This window comes from Athene noctua, chromosome 4 (genome assembly GCF_965140245.1).
Source record: "Athene noctua chromosome 4, bAthNoc1.hap1.1, whole genome shotgun sequence".
Taxonomy (NCBI): Eukaryota; Metazoa; Chordata; class Aves; order Strigiformes; family Strigidae; genus Athene; species Athene noctua.
This window is the reverse complement of record NC_134040.1, coordinates 25,527,028-25,548,490: the sequence shown is the minus strand read 5'-3', so window position 1 is coordinate 25,548,490 and position 21,463 is coordinate 25,527,028. Positions and strand designations below refer to the sequence as shown.

Genomic DNA, 21,463 nt, shown 5'->3' with positions numbered 1-21,463 from the left:
CTTTATTTTCTGGGAAATATGATGTTGCTAGTGTTTATTAGAAGCACTGCTTAATTTCTGAATTCCCATTTTGGAATGGTATTTAAGTGATAAATGGCGAGCCAAAGAGCTTAGATTGAGGTAAAGTTGAGCATGGCAAGAAGACATGAATCGGGCACTTAAGGGATTGACAGAGAGGCATCTAGTCTATAGTAACCTCCAAAGTTGTAGCAACTGAGAAAGGGCTTTTAAGTCAGCAAAATCTATACAAATACTACTGTAAGCACATACACATGCTCTATTGGAAATATTTGACATATTTATGTATTTTATATTTTCTGTAACATAATTAAGCTGTGTTTCTCAGTAACATACATAGCTACTATGAAGGTTTAGAAAGTGTTAATTAATGAGCATTACCAGAAGCAGAGATCACTGTTAGTATAATGGAATTTTTAACACCCCTCCCAAATGTAGGAATACTGAAGCTAGTTGTAACATGATATATGAATGCAAATTTCTTTTTGCTGTTTTTTTCCCTTCTTATTAGAGCTAAACAAATTGGTATTCATTGAGTCTACAAATGAAAGTCAAATTTTGTAATTAAATGTCAAGAAAATTATTTCACAACTTGTATAGAATAATACAGTCACCATGAACCTGACTGTGTAGTGAAGCACCTAAAACAGTGTTAATAAACATGTTTTGCAGGGATATAAAATAAATGAAGGCCCAAAGGCAAATTTTCAGTATAAGGGACATTATCTCTAGCAGATTATAACGTCACCTCTCTACAGCACCGAGATTTTAATCACTGTACACAAAACAAATAGCATAACGTATCACCAAAACTGCTTTGCAAGTACATGTGGAATGGCCTATATTATTTATTTTGACTACTTCCTGGATTTTGATGCTTCTATTTATGATTTTTGTATCCTTATGTGCCAGTTGTAACAAAACATTATTTTTTCCAAGCCAGGTGATGTGGGTGTTAGGGCTTGTTATTTGGGACAGTTGATGGCTAGTACTCTCTGAACAGATAAACACTTCATCAGTCTAGCCCTTCAAAGATGAAGAGAAATTATTAGCTAATTTCTTGCATAAGGAGTATAATTTTCCTTCCTTCCCCAACAATGCTAGCAGTACAATGGCCCAGTAAACTTAAGACTGATGTAGAAGTATCAGTCCCTTCTGTATGTTCTTAAATGACATGCATACATTCCTTACTTTTCACATGCTTGGAGAGGAAAAATAATTTTTTATGTTTAAATTGCTATAAATTTGGAGGAGGCTAGAAAGGACTGTAACATAGTTGCAGGATGAACTAGTTCCTATGAGAAGAAACTAATATCTAAACTGTAGTTAACCGTTGAGAAAGCAAAAATGTGGAAGGGATCTTAAAAGAAACTAAACTGAAGGAAAAAGACTAAGGCAAGCACTGTGATAACAGAGATTAAAGTTTTCCTTGGCTTCATAAACCACACCTCTTATGCACTTGACAGAGGTTACGGCTTATGAAGACCACCATTACTTAAAGTATTCAGAGTGTCAACAACCTTTACAGCCAATTCACATAACGAAATATTACAATGAGAATGCTAATTTAATTTATATGAAATATAAAACCAGCTTTTCATAATGCCAGCTTGACAACTGCCACATTTCAGAAACTGTTGTTCTTCAGAATGATCCAATATCAGTTTTACATTTATAATACAGATGAAAAAAAAAAATCACCTTTATAAATCCTCTTAGTTTTCACTTGCCATACTTCAAGAATGGAACAGATCAAAATAAAACCTTACCTATAGCAGTTTTCTGTTGGGGTATTGTCATGCCTTTTCTAACACTGATTTTTAACTAAAAGGTAATCAATCAGACTTAAAATTAATTGTAAGTGTACAAGCACTAAATACTAAATACTGACTGCAGGTAATAGGTCAAGTCATTAGCCAAATGTTTAAAAGTTCTGTAGCAAATCTCCATGGAATTTAGTGAAATATAGCAAAGAACATCAGCTTATGACACTCCTTTCAGTAAAAACACCATCTTGCCTATGTCACACAATGGCATGACTGAGAGACAGAGTATATGCTCTGCGAAAGTATGTGGCCAGGTAATGAGCTCTTTTTCCAGCCATGAGTAGCACTACTATTCTAATTTTTTTTTAAACAGTTTTAAGCATCAAAGTAATTTCTATACTATGTGAAAGAGTTAACAAGAAAAGAACCCATACTTTACTTATAACTGCAGTCTCCATGGCATTCTAAGTATTTTCTGTTTCATTTTTTCAAGATGGAATGGAATAAAAAATTACTGTGTGAGGTTTTCCAGTTATGGAAGAAAGAAGCATACGATAATTAAGTTGCTACATGGCAAGATAACAGAACAGTAGCTCCAAAAAAAGCACCTTGCACTGAAAGCAAATATTTTAAGAGAAAAGAGGCAATACCTTATGGATGCATACCAGGATTGCTATGAATAACACTGATACCATCTTATTTTACCTTTGTAAATTAGTATCTTTCATTGAAGAAAAAAGGAGTCTGTGAAATTATACACTGTAATTAAAAAAAACCCAAACCAACAGCTACTGCTAGCTGGGTTTAACAGTAATCAGACTGAAAAGTGAACTAGTTTCTTTGAACAGTTTCATTTGCAGAACAGACCATTACATGTGGTGGATTACAATACTACTTCAGAAGATGGTTTGGTAAAGCTCTTGAGGGTCAAGAGAAAATAAATCTCATAAATCTCATGCAGCCTATTTCTTCCTCTACACAGAATGATGGAAATCCGAGTTCATGCTAACCTTGTTCTCACTGATATGGTCATTTATATTAAGTATAATACTTAACCCTTCAGGAAGGAAGCACCAAAAATTCTGTTTATGTCAAGAAAAAGAAACAGAGTGACTTAGCAGAAACCATGTACAATCTTCTGACTCAGGCTGAAAATGTAAGCTATTCTAAGACTACATCAAAAATCATGCAGTTTCTATGTTCCATGGAAAAGCTGCCTGATGAATCTTGTAGCTATTTTTCAATGTGATATGTTTAAGAAATGGGTAAGTGTTTTTAGACTCTAGATTTTAGATTTAGAGAATGAGAGATGATTCATAGGAAACTACATTCCCAGCCCTAAAGCAGAACTCAGTTACAATAGCTTAATCATATAAAATCACCCCATGCTTGATTCCACTCTGTGTGCACATATGTTATTCAGAGACAAATATGGAAAAGGATACACATCCTTTGCCTGTTATTCTGGAGGCTGTGAAAGAAGACCAAGGTTTGCTGAGGGGAAAGTTGCATACTACGTCTTTAAAATTTAATCACTTTTTCTATTTTGAAGAATTTAAAAAAAGATACAAAGCTCTACTTTGACATTCACAGAAGAATCTTTCCTGTTGGCCAAGTCCATCTAAAACAGGATTAGTGTCTGTAGACATATACTTCACTACAGATTACTGCCAACATGTCCTATGGAGCCATTCCTGATATGCTGTATGACCCCAAACCCACTTATGTAAGAGGGAGTTCTTACTTGGACAGGTTTTGATTCAGATGCGGATTGACAAGAAAACTGATAGTTTGATATTTGTTTCTTGGAATACACTTTATCGAAGAGGTGGGCTGTTGTGTCATGTCTGGTTCCAGCTATTTCTTCTCATTCACTTAGAAACTATATAGAGCTGCTTCTTTGAGGAAAATTAAATTCTGAGATGTACCAAGCACGTGTAACTTCTACTGGATTCCCAAAGAGCACTGGATGTTTATCATACCCCCTAAACTGGCTGTTTTACTATAGACACATTTGATTGACTTCAGCTTCTCTAATTTAAAATGTGTGGCAGTTTTCCCAGGAGAGCAAAAGCAGACTGTAACTCAGGTGTTCCAGAACCTGTATATATTCAGTTTTCACACTAGGAATAAACCCTAAAGTAACACCAACACTGAAATGGGAGTTGAGGAGATTCAGCAGAGCTGGAGTAATATAATTTGGAATTTCCTCTGAGCTGGAATGAACTCAGAATTCATTATCAACCATTTGTGCTAAGCAAAGAGAACCAAGTAACAGTGTACTTCATGGAATGATTACAGCATTCATTGTACTGTAGGAACAAAAAGATCCAGAGATGTAAAAAACATTTCACTCCTCAATTCACCATCAGGGTGATTTAAGGACATGCCAAATATTGTAAATTGCTAATATTCTTTTAAAATTGTACTGGAATCCCTATTTTATAATGCTGGGTTTTTTTTAAATAGTTCATTAATCCTGGATTTAATATTAAGCTGTCAATAATTCGAGAGGGATAATGTAAACTATAATGTCTCTTCTGAGTAGGTAGAAAATATTTTTACTATTCTTTGGACCAGATGGTTTGAATGATGGGTGGGGACAATCTCTTAGGTTTGTATAAACCCAAACATACTTAATTGAGCAAACCATTACAGGTGACAAACTAACAATTTGTTTCCATTTCTCCCTTTCATTTTACAATGTTTCAGTACATAGTTATGCAAAGAACAGCAGTTCAGGCAGTGACTGCGTGGTGCTGCACAGATGGAAGAGAGCACCCATGTGTTATAACTTGCAGGGTTTGTTTGAAGAGGAAGTGCAGAGAAGCCCGCGAGTTCTCTCATCTGTACTAAGGTGTAATCAACAGCAGGTTAGTACTGGAGTATTAGTTAGGGAACCCCGATAAAAGGGCAGTAAACTTATTCTGCAAATAATCACTATAGACTAATGACACTCTAAATAGCTCAAGGCCTTAACTGATATCAGGCACTGCACTTTAGGTTCCTAAATTAGCACCTAAATCTGACTGCCTAATGTTTCCTTGCTGTTAATGGAGAAACAGTCATCCAGAAGATAACTCGGGTATCACTGGGGGTACCTATACCTTTCTATTAGTTGTTAAAGGTATCGAGAGTAGATCGTAGGAGATGAATCCTGTTCATGATGAATACTAGCCATGGGATAATAATATAATCTTTATTGTCACTCTATCATTCTGTCTGTATTGCCATTTCTTATGAATTTTCTAGCAAACATAACCCAACAAAATGTAAAGGTTCCAGTGATGCACTGAATGTATTTTGTCTTTGGTACTGTTATACAATGCAGAGTTTAAGTGGTTCACAATTTAATAAATATACTGCATTTCAATCTCCCCATGTAGATTCCTGAGACAATCAGTATGATTTCTTCAAAAAAATTCGTATGGAAAGTATTTTTCCTACAGAAATAGTACTTTTCCCCTCATAAATAAATCTTGGGAAATTATTCTGTAGATCAAAAATAGCATAGTATTATTTACTTACAGTAAAGGCTATGAGTTTTTAAAAGATCATGTGTAACAGGCACCAATTTTACCCAGCAAAAACCCAAGCAAACAAAAAAACAACCTATCCAAAACCCAAACAACTCCCTTCCCCCTTAATTGCATCAAGTGTTGATAGAGCTCAGGTAGTAGGTAAAAGTGGGACTCTACATTCCCAAAGACAGTGTCACAGGAAATGAACTACCCACTTTTTTCAGAACTGCTTCCACCTTTGTTTATGGATGTGTTCATTTGGATTTTGTTGTTTCATATCTGAAGAAAAGTTTAGCATTTCCAATTTATGCTCCACACTTATTTAAGAACTGAATTTCATTTTCTCTCCATCTGATATCACGATGCAGGCACAAAGTGGCATAAAGAAACACTTTCTAAAATCAATCCATATCTGCTAGTTAATTTTGAGTAGTCCAATTTAATCCCAGATCAGTGTCTGAATTAAAGATGTGGTAATTGAAAAGTAAAAAAAATACCCAGCTGAATGGAAGTGGCACATTTTATAGAACTTTCTCAAGAAATGGGAAGTTGCCCAAAGCCTGCAGTGCCAAAGTAATTTTTTATTATGTTACTATAAATTAAAACTAATTATGCTCGTTGAAGCAGAATCATCTTCAATTTGTGTTGTAAATGAAATAAACCCCATCCCACTAAGGTACAACAAAGCAAAAACAAATGTGCATAAAAAGATTTCTGTAGTTTTGCCAGTCTAGTCATTGGGAGAGCTATTACTCAGGTCCATACTCGGAAAACCTGGAATAAATACTGAAGTTGTTGGCTCACTTCAGCCTCTTTGCTAACTGTTTTGTTCTGTTTAAAATTTCTGATTTGTCTTGATTTTTTTCCTTGGTAACAATATCAGGCAGACAATTCTTAACAGCTTCAAAATTCTGAGCGGCTAAAATATGCAGCAATGGTACATAATGAGGTTTCCTTCACTGTCAGAGATTTTAGAACATTCATGTCTAAAGACACTGGGTGTTGCTACAGGAAAAACGCCACGTCTTTCTGTTCCAACGCTGTTTTTTCATCAAAGGGAAGATAAAAAGTAGAAAAATAAACCCAGAAAACTAAATTTAGTCACATAAGATGGAAACTACTCAAACTCTCTTAGAGATCTGGGCCAGTGTGCGCTTGTAGGAAAGTGCCACGACAGCATCAAACCCAGTCCAGAGTCAGTACACCAAGCACAGGGCTCTTTATGGTCAAGTGCTGAGGACAGCTTTTGTTCTGAAGGCCTCTGAAGCTTGTAACAGAGTGAAGCAAACAGGTGAATGAAACAGAGCCAGCAAGATGTTTGTGAGGGTGTGATAAAAGTACAGAACAATACATGCTACAGCTTGCTCTTTGTCTAATCTTTGGCATGGAGAGAAGTGATCTCCCGTCTTCACAGCAGGCACTTTTGTATCCCTTCCATCCCCATGGGATTCTGTGGTTTCAGTTCACTAAATCTTTCAAATTCTTGCCTTAAAAAAAAAATCAAGGACCTGCAGTTTTTTCAGAACTCCGCCTTATTATGACAAGTCTAAGAATTAAGAGTTCACTTAGCTACGTTTAGGTATAGAGGAGAAATCTACCTTTTCTAAATTATTTTCTTAGCAAATATATTATAGAAAAGAACATTTAGAATAGCAAGGCCATGGTTTTAAAATTGGAAGTCTAACATCAAAACACAGGTTAATAAGTTGGAATTAAAGCTGTCAAAGGAGAGTAGCAGGTGAAGTAGCCAGTGAAGATCTATCTTTTTTGACAGCTTTACTGACTCTTGAAGAATCCTGAAAGCAGCACTTCTGACAACAGTAAAGAGACAGCAGAGAGTAGGAAAAACACAAAGACTCAGAGCCTCCTCAGGTTGTGGCTGACCCCCAGTCTTTTCACACTCTAATACCTGGCATCCTAACTTGTCCTACGTTTACAACACAAAACAGCAAAATGGAGATCAGAGCAGATAGCTCTTTGCCACCACTGTGCTTTTGTAAGTCCTTCTAGGCCAGTCAGTAATGCATGTGTAAGAAGTGCAAAGAATTAATTAATGGTGGCCTCCCTAAACAAGTAGTCCATAATTCTGTAGTGACAGTAGTACAGTTGTACCCTCTGGTTTCTAAATCCATCTTGCTATGGGGACTGACCATGAAAGATCCTTCTTTCCTCACCACTAATACTGAGTAATAACTGTTAATCCACAGTGCTGTATAGAGAAACATTTGGATGCAGTATAGCAAATGTACAGTGAGGAATATAAAATATTTTAGAAATAAGAAAATAATATATTTGTTACTGAATCACACATGTTAGGATAGCTAACATAATTATATTTTTGTTGTAAAGTAAAACATTATTTTTATACCCACAACAAAACATGGACCTGCAGAACTTTTCAAGCAATCTTCTAACAGCTTCATACGAGTCTTTTGCAGCTCAGGACTGTCCCACTCATCTGCTTCAACTCCCCAGTATAAGTCTATGACCTGAAAAATAGTACGCAACATTGTTATTTTATCCAATGCCCTTTCTACCTATCAAAGTAAAAATTAGCTTTGTCAGCATATCAGGTACTGCTAAATGTTGCTCTACACTGCAGTAAAAGGCAATGAGGTCTATATCCAGTCCTTACACAGACTGTCAGGGTTTCCTTAGGTAAATAGTTCAAGCATCTTATTTTCCCTCCCAGATAGTCCCTCCTGGGACAGTCTCATTTCATATTCAAATTTTTTTGCAGAGATTAGCATGACAAGATCTTGATTTGATATAGTCTTTATTTGCTACTGGATTGCATATAATGGATAGGTAAGAATAATGACAAAAGCATTGATAAAATTCTGGCTCAATGGAAATTAAAGGGAGTTTTGCTGTGGATCACTGTCAGGATCATGACTCGACACCCTGTGTCATTTGTATCCACAGGATATAAATTTATCCTGTGCACATGTCTCAAAAGAAAGAATATGTGCAGTTCTGTATTATTGTACTTCCTTTGTTAGCTGGTCTTTGTTACTTTGGAAGCAGAGATTGCATAGATATACAATGACAGACAGCTTGCTGTCCAGCCTTTCAATTGTAGCTACAGACTCAGTTTTGTGATGGTAATTAGTTGCAAACAAACTCCTGGAAGAAACTGAAATATGGATGTTAAACTTACTTGAAGAAATTAAGTGATGAAGTGTGATTTCACTTCATATTTTAACTAAAAGACTGAATTCTTACTGTGGGAAACTGCATCTAAAAGAACAGGGATCATATGTATGCATTTCTTTTGGAATAAAAATTATGGTACCTGCTACTACTCTTTCATTTAAGCTACTATTGATTGTTAACATCCTGTATGTACCTTGAACAAAAAAAAGTCCAAATGGAAAAATCAAAATTTTATTGACATACATATATTATGATGTTATTGCAATATTATTTGTACCGTGGAAGCACTAAGCTGTTTCCATAAGAAACAGAACCACAAAACTAGCTGTTGTCTAAACAGATCGTAAAATCAGCCTGAAGACCTAATATAAAAACTAATAATGGGTTGATGTAAAAGTAAAATTCACCCGTTTACAGCTGGTTAATGTCAATGAGAAATAAATGCAAAGGTTTAAGACCTAATCCTGGAAGCATTTATGCCCATGTTTAATTTTACTATCAACAGTCTCATTTGGTTATCTCTGCCAGAAAAGTTTGGGATGCATGTCAGTGTTTGCTGGAGTAGGCACACTGTTGCCAAACACGAGAAGCAATGTACCGCCTGACTGATGATGAGTGAAATAGCCCAATGTATAAAATGCATTATAGCTTACACTGCCAAGAAAATATACTCAATATCTTTATTTTTTACAGAAACTCTGTTTCAAAATTTTGCTGGAACAAGCAGCTTCTGCTTTACAAAACTGCATCTCAAACAGCCTTCCTGTCTATCCTCATTTGGACTGATTTCCTCTCTGTCCTCTTCTCTTTTAGTCTGATTAGGAAAAAACTGTTTCCTTCTTCCTCTCTCTCTTCTGTTATTTATTTATATGACTTCATTACTGAACTTCATATTGTATTCAGCTGTCTGATTACTTGAATGATGTATGATAGAGCTTAAGTATTCCAGTCATAAAATTAGAGCATTTCAGCATACAGTCAAAAATATTTGAATTACCAGTTGAATGAATTTATTGTGCTGCTCAAGTTCATCTGAAACATAAAAGCAATTTCTATTTTAATTAACTGTTCAGAAATCATGCTAAGTCTAAACGTGAAGAGGAAATTCTCTGGAATAGCAGATATTGTAGGGGCTCAGCAGCTGCCTACTATGTGTTATAACGTTATAGATTATTTTTATCGGGTAACACAGTTTTGGCACAGCGTATCTTAACATGTTATAATTTTGTCCTCAAGAAGAAATATTTTAGCCATCAAACCTCTAAAGGCACCAAGAATTTCAAAATGAGAGGCTTATCAGTTATCTTTATGCTAGCTAAAAATAAATAGGATTTACAAAACTAAAAAATTAAAACAAGGAGACAACTGTATGTAATGTTGAAGTAGGTTCTTTCTTATATTTGGAAAAACTGCGTGACAAACACCCACTCTAACTTTCAGTAAGGCTGCCAAGGTGAGATGACAACCAGCGCACTCTGCAAGAGCAACTTACACGCAGTGGTCTTACACACTGGTCTAGTTCCATTCCACAGCAGTCACCTAACGGAGACTTTTCATTCATAATTCAGTGTTTCCTTTTGCTTATTTTAGCTTTTATCCTACCAATCTTATAGTTTCACAGACTTTTCTAAGGAAATGAAATAATTTTATCTTTATCACTTCCAAGTGCTTAAAAAAACACAAAAAAATTTCATTCATGCAAAATTCCACTTTTCTTCTAGCATGTATCACATGGTGAAAATGATTTGAAACAGTTCATTGTTTCCAAGAAGAAAAAAAATATGCTGCTAATTAACTATGGTTAGTTATCCTCCAAAAAATTTCTATCACAACTACCTTAACATCTCTGTCCTCTGCTAAGAAAATACTGTATTTCAGGTACAAAACACCCTGCGCTCTGGAAGTCTTTTTCTTAGCGTACTTGTTTTCTGTCTTCACCCACACCTGTTTTTCAGAAATGTTTTCTGATTCAAAGGAAAAGGAAGTCCATCGAGCAAACAAATTCATAGAGTGATTAAATATATTCAGTTGTGCTTCCACACACATGGTGGTTATGTTCCTTAACAGCACCCACCAACTTGAGGATGCCTGGCAGATCTCATGCTTTGCAACAACTGGAACACTTATCAGTGCAACCAGATGACTCAGCGGAAGCAATGAACGTACTCAAATTTCATTTGATTTCTCAGGAAGAGGGCATCTTCGGGACACCCTGTATTATAGTGCATTTGTGGTCGTCACACACAAGGTAGTTCTTTGGTCAGTAGAAGATTACATACCAGGTTGAAAAGTTATGTGTTCTGGTCTGTACAGGGAAATACAAATTTATCCCTGTATCTGAAAAGTACATAATACTTTCTTGACATCACTGCACTAAAAACTGTAGTCTTGATTTTGCGTGCTAACCTAAGAAACTGTGTATAAGGTACGGAAAAGGCAAAAAAATGTTTTGATAAAGACTACCTCAGAGCCTCCTCCAAAATGCTTTACCACTTTCTCTTGGTAATTTCTTGTACAAATTTTCCTACTTTGCTTCCACAGCAATGTGATAGCTTTCTAGCTGTTTTCAGAAATGTGTCAGTGGAGCTGTCTCTCAGACCTCAAATCACTTAAGGACGCTCCTGGTGTTGAAATTATATAATGAAATAATTTGCTTCCATGAATATCAACTAGAGTAAACTTAATTATTCCTCCTGTAGAGACTACATTACAATCCATTTGAAGAAAGACATTTCCTCTCACAAAGAATTCAGTGGATTATGATCTACTTGAAAGAGAGATTTCCCTCCTGTCACTGAGATGTCTCCTCAAAGATGACTGAGAAACAGTTGATATTTTCCTTTAATATCACATGGTAGTAACAGGAGAAAAATGCGTTATTATTTAAATATCTTTTGCTATTCCTTGCATGTACCACTGCAGCTGGGACTTCCCAATCAGCTGATGAGCTAGGACCTTCAGATGAAGTTCTTTTATAGCCATAATCAAAAATCACTCTGGAATTTACCACCATGCAGATTCAGCAACTCCACTGTGACTCAGGGAATTAAAACCAAATATCCTAATTTAAGAACTTGTTGTTTTGATTAAAAACCAGCTGCATGTGCACCAAGAATAATACACTGGGAGGAACAGGATGTTGCATAAAAGGCATTAGCTGTTTCCAAGTAAGCTACACACCGGAGAGCTGATTTTTTGGGGTCACTAAGATGGGAGGTTTAGTATGTAAGGAAGTTTGAGGATGTAGAGCCAGAATTTTTGAAAAATAGAACATTTTTACAACATCGCATGCTATATTTGTTTCTCTTAACAGAGCAGCCAGTTCCAGGCCTGCTGACATATATGGGACTTTACTGGACCGTGGATTAAGAATATCTGATTTAAAAGTACCAGTGACTTTAATTGTGACGCCAAACTCATGTTTTTTAAGTCAAATGCAACTGTTATTTATTACCAATTGGCTCTTACTAAAGATGTGGATGGGTCTACGTCTTCCATAAACCAAAGGAAAATATGAACTTACTGAAGCAATGGGAATTTTACAATGGACATTAAAGGAAGCAAATTCCATAGTATATAATCACAATAGAAATGTTCCACATTCAATTCATTTTGTTAAGCAGTTTAAATATTCACCTGATTAAATTATTTTCCACATTACAGTGGAAGACAAACCCATAGTTAGATACAACAACTATGTGAATATACAGATGGTGCTACTTCAGTGATGATTATGTGAAATTAAAAATAGGTTGTATTAACTTAAGTATGGTTTCTAGAAGTACAACATGTTAATTCAGATGTAACATTATTGCTTAAATACTTTGAATATCTAAAATAGAGGTGGTTTCATTAAGTTTCTAATGTGAAAGTTGTCAGTTTGTTGCCATATTGCTTTTACCACCAGTACAATATTGCATTGTAAAATGATGTGGTTTTTTAATCTATTAAGATTTTACCTCAAATCTGCCTGTAAAATAATTTAAATACATAAATTCATTGCAATTAACATAAGAAATACAGGTTTTGCAATTTTCTATTTTACCAGTGATATTTAAAATAATGTTATCTGTTCTAAATAGACTTAATCTCAAGAAAAAGTAATGCAAAGATTCAACACAAGACCTACCTGAAATTCCAGACCATAGTTTTCTCTGCAGAATTCTCTCAGCTTAGGATACACATGTTCTCTTAGTGCGCTCCTTTCTGCTATTGTATCTGTTTTGGGGAAAAAGATATTATTAACAAAATTTATATGAACTCTGTTCTTTTAGTCAGAGATATAGGTTTATCTTGTAAAAACACACACACACACACACAGAGAAACCTAACGAAAATCAAGTCCCGGGATTTAATCTTTAAACTGTATGTTGTACAAATGCATAAAGGTGTTTGTATGTGCAACATTAGGCTTCACGCACATCTTAGTATTTCATCAATACAGCGCAGCTGAATTAATTTTGTAACTCCGCAGTCAGAATTTCTTTATCAGTTTGACTTCTATTTAATTTTCAGGAAGCTGAATTTTATGAATTAGGATCACCATGGAACAAAGAGATATACCAAAGATGAAAGAGATCTCCATACTCTGAAATAAATCAACAACATGAATTACTGACATTGTGCCAAACACTATCACTTTCTTCACCATGTTTAGTCTGATAGTATCTTAAAAGGAATAAAGCTGTCAATAGCATTATTTATGGTATCTTTTGGTCCAGGTGCTATATGCACAGTTACGACATCATGTTATTCTTACCATGCAAAACACAAAACGCAAAACGTGTTTTCATAACAAAGTACAATATGACAATGACATTTAAGTTCTGTCTGTCCAAGTTAATCTGAACACATTTACATAAAACTTATCACTCAAGAAACATATTGTCAAATGTGAAGTAAATTTGGTTAGTCTATTGTCTATTTGGTTAATCTATTGTATAGACAATAAATTTTATCGTCTTTCCCAATTAGGCTAAGATAAGTGATGGATTTTGCTAGGTCTGGATTGTGACCAGTGTCAAGTGAGTTAAGACACAGAGGGATGACACTGTTGCTAAGTTATTTTCAAAAATAAAACACAACTGTTGTAAACCACTAGATCTGAGTGCCACGTGATGAAAAAGAAAGTGTTAACTTATGAATGATGGAGAACATCTACTGCAGTTAAAGCAGTGTTTGTATAACTGCACTGAAACAAAACAATAGGTTAAAACTGATTTAACAATCCCCATATTGTTGTAAACCAGAGATATGTATGCAAATCTAACTATGTTTCATTTATCGGATCTGATACATCTAAGTCAGAGGTCTGTTCATAGAATCATGGTCCCAGATTTATAATATTTTTTATTTTGACAATTCTAGGATAGTGTGAAATCTGTAATTTAATTAAGTACACCAGATTCATAATATCCTTCTTGATATTTAAATATACCTTTGAAATATTACACAAATATGTGATATAAATACCATTTATTTTTAGAAACAGAAAGCAATCCAGAACACCTCCAGAGAATTATTTCACATGTGAAATCTTCATCAAGGTAAAAAGGCTATACCACAAAGGCTCAAAAGTACAGCCATGACCTTAATCCAATTTTTGTGAATAACCATAGTTCTTCCTTCACAAATTTTTGATGGGGAGAAAAGTCAAAGATGTAGTAGTTTTCATAAAACATCCTCACAAGGGCACCAATATTATATATTTATGATTTCATGTTTTAAAATATACTGACTATGCTAATGTGTTCTGAAGATAATGGTCCAGAAGCATTAGTCAAGTCCTCGCTCCATCGCAAGCTTTCGATTTGACTGTGGGCATGCCACTCAAGGTGAGATTCTTGAATCTGAAGTGCACAGCTTTTATATATTGAATTTGAACACTGCAAATAAGACAGACCCTGCTCTGGGCAAGCAGAGTCTTGGAGGAGTACAGCCTCACTCCCTCTCTCCTCACCTCCCTCTTGGGACGTTATTACCCTCCTCTCTCTGGCACTGAAGAGGCTGCACCAGGTGTGCTGTGCCCAGCTCTGGGCACCCCAAATCAGGAGGATGGGGAGGAAGCTGGAGAGATTACTGAAATGGTCAGAAGCCAAGAGCACATGGCCTACAAAGGGAGATTGAGAGATCTGGGCTTGTTTAGTCTGGTGAAGAGTGCAAGGGGGACCTAACCACAGCCTACAACTACTTCTAAGGCACTTAACAAAGATGATGGAGCCAAGCTCTTCGTGGCAGTGTCAGACAGTACAACAAAGGCAATGACAACATAATACAGCTTGGGAAATTCAGGTTGGACACTAAGAGAAGCTACTCTGTCCTTGGACCTCCTTAGAACTTGACAAGTTCATGGTTGACCAAGTTACCGTTGGCAGCACTTCAAAAGGGAGGTTAGCCCAGATGACATCTTGAGTCCCCCTTGCAGCCAGCAGTGATCCTGTCTCTTAGAAGAACCTGCAGGTCTGGCTGTCATCCAGGCCCATTGTACAGTGCATGGGAAGACTTTTGCTACTTCATGTGCACAAAAGTGGGAGCAAAACTGTAGAGGAAAATAGGTGGTGACAACAACCTAATGTCCATGCCATATGTATTTCAGGAGACTTCACTTTGGATTGGGCTCAATCCCCACAAGCATCTGGAGTGCATTAGGTGAGACCCTGGAGATCTTCCTGGTTTTCATCCAAAAGGAACCCAGTTCATGTGCACCAACGTGGTTCTATGATGTGAGTCATACCAGATGGTGATAATCAAGAAATTCACCTCAGAAATGTGCTCCAGATCTGGATGAATACAGACACATCCTACAAGTATTTAGGAATGGAGTGCAAAAAGCAATGCTCTCAGCCCAGAGCTGCCTGAGTTAGTACCTAAGGAATAGAGGGACAGATGAGTTGCTCCACCCTTGGGATCCAGAGTCATTAATCCTCTCTCATACTTCAGTGCCTAAGTCAACCTTTTTTCCCACAATGTAGTATACAGCTAGCACAGCTAACTAATTAGCCAGAGGTTTGCACTGTGCCAACACAGTGGTATTATTCAGGCTCCAAAGCAATTTTTCTCAGTACGAGCTTGGAGTCACTATACTACATGGTGTTGCTATACCTTGTGATACTACTACCTTTGCTTCATTTGAAATACTTCACCTTTTTTTTTTTTTTTTTTAACCTTCACAGTAACTGAAGCCCTTAGATCAATCAGTGATAGAAGACTATATATTCTGTATTCTTTGCTGTAACACAGGTTAATTTTGGCATGCAAGTCTACAAAAACACAAATCTTCATGATTGAATAGAATAAATTCTGTTGAAAAACAACTTACTACTCAGTTACTGAGCTAAACCAGAATGATTCTTGCCTCTCTAAATGGAAATTAATCATTACAACTGCTTTGTTATTATGGAAGCAATAATTCACACTTACTGTTTGCAGTTACTGAAATTATCAATATGACAGTGGACAGAACAGTCTTACTAGGGACCTTAAAACAGGCTAAGTTGCAGGAACAAAAAACAATTGCTAGAAAAGGGCAGAACTGAAGCATACATATGATTAAATGATAAATGGGAAATATATTTTCTGAGGTATACAACAGATAAAACCATATTCTGCTGCTTGCCATTTATGCCCTTAGGATTTACACTGCAGAATCCCACTGGCTCTAGTTTTAGAACATGGTGCTGCTCCTTGCAGCATAACTTGTTGAGTCTTGTTCAGCAAATGAAACACACTGGCAAGAGTAGTGCTACATTTCTAATACCTTATAAATGAAACGGAAAGAGACGAAATACTCCTCCAACTAGAACTGTGTTCTGGATAAGACACTCAGCATACTCATCCTGTATTTTTATTCCTACCTCCAAACCTAATATCTAGAATATGTTTATCTAATTGGAGTTTGAGTCTGGTGCTTATATTAATGAATTTTAAGAATTCCTGTATTTGTAATACATTGTGAAATTTGAAGGAAACAGAAGTGCATATAGTTAAGATGAACAACAGTGATTAGTATGGATGGCAGATAAGCTGGTTTAATTAAATAAAATCTAACCCGATTTACAGTGACAGCAAATCTGTGCAGCTGGCAGATCCTAACAACAAAAATGTGACACAGGCAAATTCCACCTTCCAGGCTGCTGCTGCAGATGAATGGATTAAATAAATGACATTCTTTTAACAGCCAAAAAGAGACAGTAGCTGTGAGATGAGCTTTATAAATCTCCTAATGTTACTTCTGATACTCTGAAATCCAAATAGCAGTCCACAATAAACTGTGGGAATGAAACTACATCTGCAAAAATATGACAAGACTTAAAAAAAACCCCAACCCTAAACTTGTCTCCAGTATTTAAATGAAACAAAAAAAATGACACTGTCTTAAGCAAGACAATGACTTGCTGAATGCACATCTTCCATGGAAGTGCTAACTCTTGCAGAAGGTTGCTTCCTAAACCAGTCCATAACCACACCATCCTAGACACCCTTATACTCTGAACTGGCTGAGAATGCCATCACAGCCACTCCTCTCGTGTGCATCCCCAGTGTAACACTGAAGACTGAACTGAATTAGCCATACATGCATTTATGGCCTTTCTGCCAAATAACAGGCAATCGCTGTATAAACATGACTGTTTGTGTGAGGTGTGATTTCTGAGGGCTTGTAGCTCAGTCAAATCACTGCCAGTTTTCATCAGAGTACTCCAAGGTGCTGCTTCTCAGCATAAACTATTTCCATGCCAAAGTCTGACCTTCAAACACAAGCTGTTCTGCTATTAAAGTATCTTATTTTATTTTTAATATTCTTGTGTTAGTAAACAGATGATGTGTATTTACAAACAGTTGCCAAACATTAATCTCTAGGATAAAAGAAGTCATGGAAAATAGCCCACTTGAAGAAAATTCCAAAACATATATCCAAGTGAACAGAAAGAGTTAACATGGAATCCTGATGAATATTGTTCATTTTCAAGCACCAGTTATTCTGCCCTAAGACCATACAGTTTCTCTTCTTGCTGGTGGTTGTAGTGGTCTGAGTTCAGCCACAGTGATGGGAACGGCTGTTTCATGCACGTGGGCCTCAGTCACATGATGACTCTTACTCAGCCGAGGCTTGACGCACCTGAGTAAGGAGGCCGCTCAGCCACATACTGCTATCGTGTCTTGCACAGGGCATACCAATGTGGGGACAGTGAACCCCACCCAACCACCCTCAAAGGACCAGCACATTCAAGTTGGCAGTTTGTTCACAGAAACGTAACCCGTGAGTAACCTTACCCATGCATGGTGCAAGCTCAGGCCCTCAAGCAGGGGAAAATCCTAAGCAGGGAGGGTGTTTGCTCTGCCACTGTTTGACTGACAGAGAAACACTGCATTACCCAGCTTGCGGGAGCTGGCAGGAAAATTGTTGAGTGACATAACAGGTTGAGGCAGGCAGCTGAACCTGGAAGAACCGAGGCAGAACAAGAAGAAAAAAGCTGCCTTTGCAGCTGTTCAAGGCACAACAGAAATGAACGTCACACAGGGTCACAGAGCTGCCAGCAGGTTTCAACTCCAGCCTGTCACCCGGGAAAGAGCAGCTCCTCGTATGCATAGAAGAAACAATGTCTGTACCACCCCCCTGTTCTTAGTGTTCCTGGGCTTTGCAGTGGGTCAGGACAGAAGCCTGCTGGGGTCTTGACCTCACCCCTTTCACAGCCTACTTCTCTGCTAGCTTAGTCTCCTGCACAAATGCACACAGATTATTAACACATAATGTTGGAGTCTCTTGTGCTGCTATGGAGGCCCTGGATGAGCAGAGAACTTCTAATATATTCCTGAATGCACATCAACTAAGATATCCAGCTATTTGTTTCCTCTAAGTATTCTAAATGCTTAGATTTGATGGATGGGTAGAAGAGGTTCTTGCCATAGGATTTTTTTTAGTGCACTGTAATATTAAAAAATGTGAGTATTTTATAAACATTGTCTATTAACTGCAGTGAGAATTTCTGCACTTGAATTATCTAAGGATATGATGCAAATAAGGTTAAAAATTACTTAGCAGCAACACAAGTAAGGAAGTGGCTGCCAAACCTCTTAATGCTAGTATGTTCTTGTCACATAGGACTATTCAACTGAGTTACTCCCTTTAAACTGCCTTTTTTACTAATAATGCACAATAGCATTGTATATTACCCCCATACTGAAGACTTTGAATACCAGTAGGTGACAAATGTCCCTAAATATTATGGAAACCTTGTCTCTGAAAACAATACTATAATAATGTCATCTGCATTTCTATAGTGCCTTTCATCTGAGAATCTCAGAGCACTTTGCAAGCAATGAGTTTGAATCATGTAGCTGGTAAGAGAGGGAAAAATGAATTGAGCTACCTAGTACCCTTGCCTTCCTAGAAAATTAACTGCATAGACTCTGATGTAATTTCTTCCCTTGGGGTTTCTGTGAGTACAGAGCATTAGAATAAGCATCCAAAGTTCTCCAAAACTCTTTTTAGGGAATGGTAACAGCTTGATCCAGGTCATTTCTTCAAGTGTGCCCTCCCTGAACACCACTGTCAACCTTCAGGTCTCTGACAGCTCTCTTAAGAAGGCAAATGAGAAACTGGACAGATTGAAGCCCATTCATTAATTAAACTAAAACCCTTAATTAACTGTAGCCCTCCAAATAAATTCTGACTAGTAAAATACTGCAACATTACTGTGATGTACACAGCTGTGTGCCCTCACCCAGCCTGGTGGTGGGAGCTCTCTCACAGGATGTGCAGAAAGTGTGTGCGACGCTCCTGGACTAAGGAGGGCCTAGATCACAGTCCTTCAGCTCAGAGGTTAGTGCTCTAGCCACCAGGATATTGCATAACAACATTGGTGGCATCTCCCTCTCCTTAACCTTCTCAGTTCTTAAAAAAATAAATACAACTGTGGGCTGAGCATTTAAGCCCAAAGGAATGGTCACTTGGCAGGAAAATCAGAAGAAATAATAGAAAATAACATTAAAATAGTAAGTAATCCTGTAATTCTCTCAGTCATGAAGAAATTAGAAGATGTGGCTACAAATTTGTGGTCTACACACACCAGAACATTTAAAACAAAACCATTTTCAAAACAAAGGAGCTAACTATCTGAGGCATAATTGTAAGTGTAAAACTTCTAGTTGCAGCAATTAGCTCTTCTTTAGCCCCAAATCAAATGATATCTGATTTAAAATGTAGTTTTAAAACCCATTTCTCAGAAATGTTCCCTACTGCCAGTTCTGTAAAACGACAAATTTAAGACAACACATACAGAATATTTATTATTAATTATAATGCTTAATAGCTGGCCACATTTCACAGTGACACCTTATTAAGATACCCTGCAACTTGACTGTTGATGTGATTAACTAGTGCCACCTATTGGCTTAACAATAACACCTGGTTGTCAATTTATACACACAAAAAAATGAGGTGACTAGTAAAATCAACGGACGGGTCAAGACCTGTGTTAAAATACAGAATTTTGGGAAATACCAGTATGGAACTGACATGACCGAAGGGAAAAGCAGTTCCTATATCTAAAAAGAATTTTGATTATTCACACAATTGTGTTCCCAATTTAAAGAGAATTCTGAGTTTTATTATGCATACAATATGCTTACCATGACACAAATTTGGATTCTGATCCAAATCTTGATGAAGTTAAGGGAAAGATCTGTTAATCTCAGCAAATCTTAAATGATGTTCTACGTTTGTGGCATGTATTGAAACCCAGTACCTTTTGATGCCTTACTGACTTCCACAGAGTTTGGATGAAAACCTTCAATCCATAAATAAGTGAATAAATAAGCAAACACTACATACTCATTAAATCTAGTGGGTAGAGTATGAGTGAGGACTCTGAAGCAGAACTTAATTTCATAATATATCCTAATAACTAACCTCATATTACCCCTTGGGAACATAGCATCTTACATGTACATGTAGATGTTCTTAAAAAGAAGAGTTAGATTGACCTGGAATTCTTTCCCAGTCCTGCAGATGGTCCCTAGATTGCAGCTTGGGTGCCTAAGCATCTTTGAGTCCTTTGACTATGATTTGTGACAAACACTGCAAATGGAAATTCATCTTCACGCAAATGCCAGTGCATAGTGAGAGCTTTAGCAGCACCATGGATTGAAGGCAGAATCTCTACAGGAGAATTTTGCATTCTGCAAACTGCACAAGTGGAAGAATTCAACAAAATCTAATTCTTTCATTTAATAAAGCAAACTAGGAAAAGCTCTTGAAAACATGGCAGTTTACAAACAATTATTGTCATACAATTAAACGATGTGACAGGAGAAACCGAAGACACAGCACATTTAGAGACACCAAAATTAAGTCTGAAAATTATCTCTGCAGAACACCAAAGCTTATTACAACTAAGCACTGGAAAACAGCAAAGCCTGCAAGGACATGAATTTGCAACTATAATCAAAATTAACATGAAAGAAAAACTTCTTGTGAAATCTAAGAGGGGACTTCTGAGTGAGCTGTGCAAAAATGCGTAACGGAAGACATATAAAGGGCCAGTTCAGTAACAAAGATCTGTGGAAAATTACTACTTGTTCATCTGATGGTGTCAACTCACACTTCAAAAAATTATGGAATTACCCAGAAAGCAGAAAAAAAGCTGTACAACACTAGAAAACGTTTTTAACAATTAAATTGTGTGCACTGCAGTGGCTTTACTATTTTTTTTCTGACATCAATAGACCAAAGAGAAAACAATCAGGGTATGTTACTAAAGGACTTGAGGTAATGAGGCAGTGGCAATCAATAAAGCAATGGCATGCCATAGACATCTTGCCTCCTAACTGAACAGCAGATTCAAGTGCTGGAATCAAATGAAATAATGTGTTGTAGGCTTTGAGAAGGCATAAAGTAGAGGCGAGCCATCAAAAACCATGAGAAAGCAAGGCTTGTAAAAGCACACATGTATTTCACAGTACAGGCCAACACAGGCCCATTAAACACACCTCGTTCTGAAGAAA

General features: G+C 36.8%; 1 protein-coding gene across 2 annotated transcripts in view; it reads right to left on the bottom strand.

Annotated features, from left to right (window-relative positions):
* Positions 1 to 21,463, bottom strand: part of NWD2 (NACHT and WD repeat domain containing 2) — a 57,456-nt gene that overhangs the window by 22,856 nt on the left and 13,137 nt on the right. The window contains exons 2-3 of one of the 2 annotated variants that reach the window (XM_074904633.1): positions 12,591 to 12,679; positions 7,678 to 7,794 (exon numbers count right to left, since the gene is read on the bottom strand). In XM_074904633.1, coding sequence (XP_074760734.1) covers positions 7,678 to 7,794; positions 12,591 to 12,679 — 206 coding nt within the window. Of the gene's footprint in view, positions 1 to 7,677; positions 7,795 to 12,590; positions 12,680 to 21,463 lie in introns of those variants that run through there. The other variant, XM_074904634.1, reaches the window with a different exon arrangement.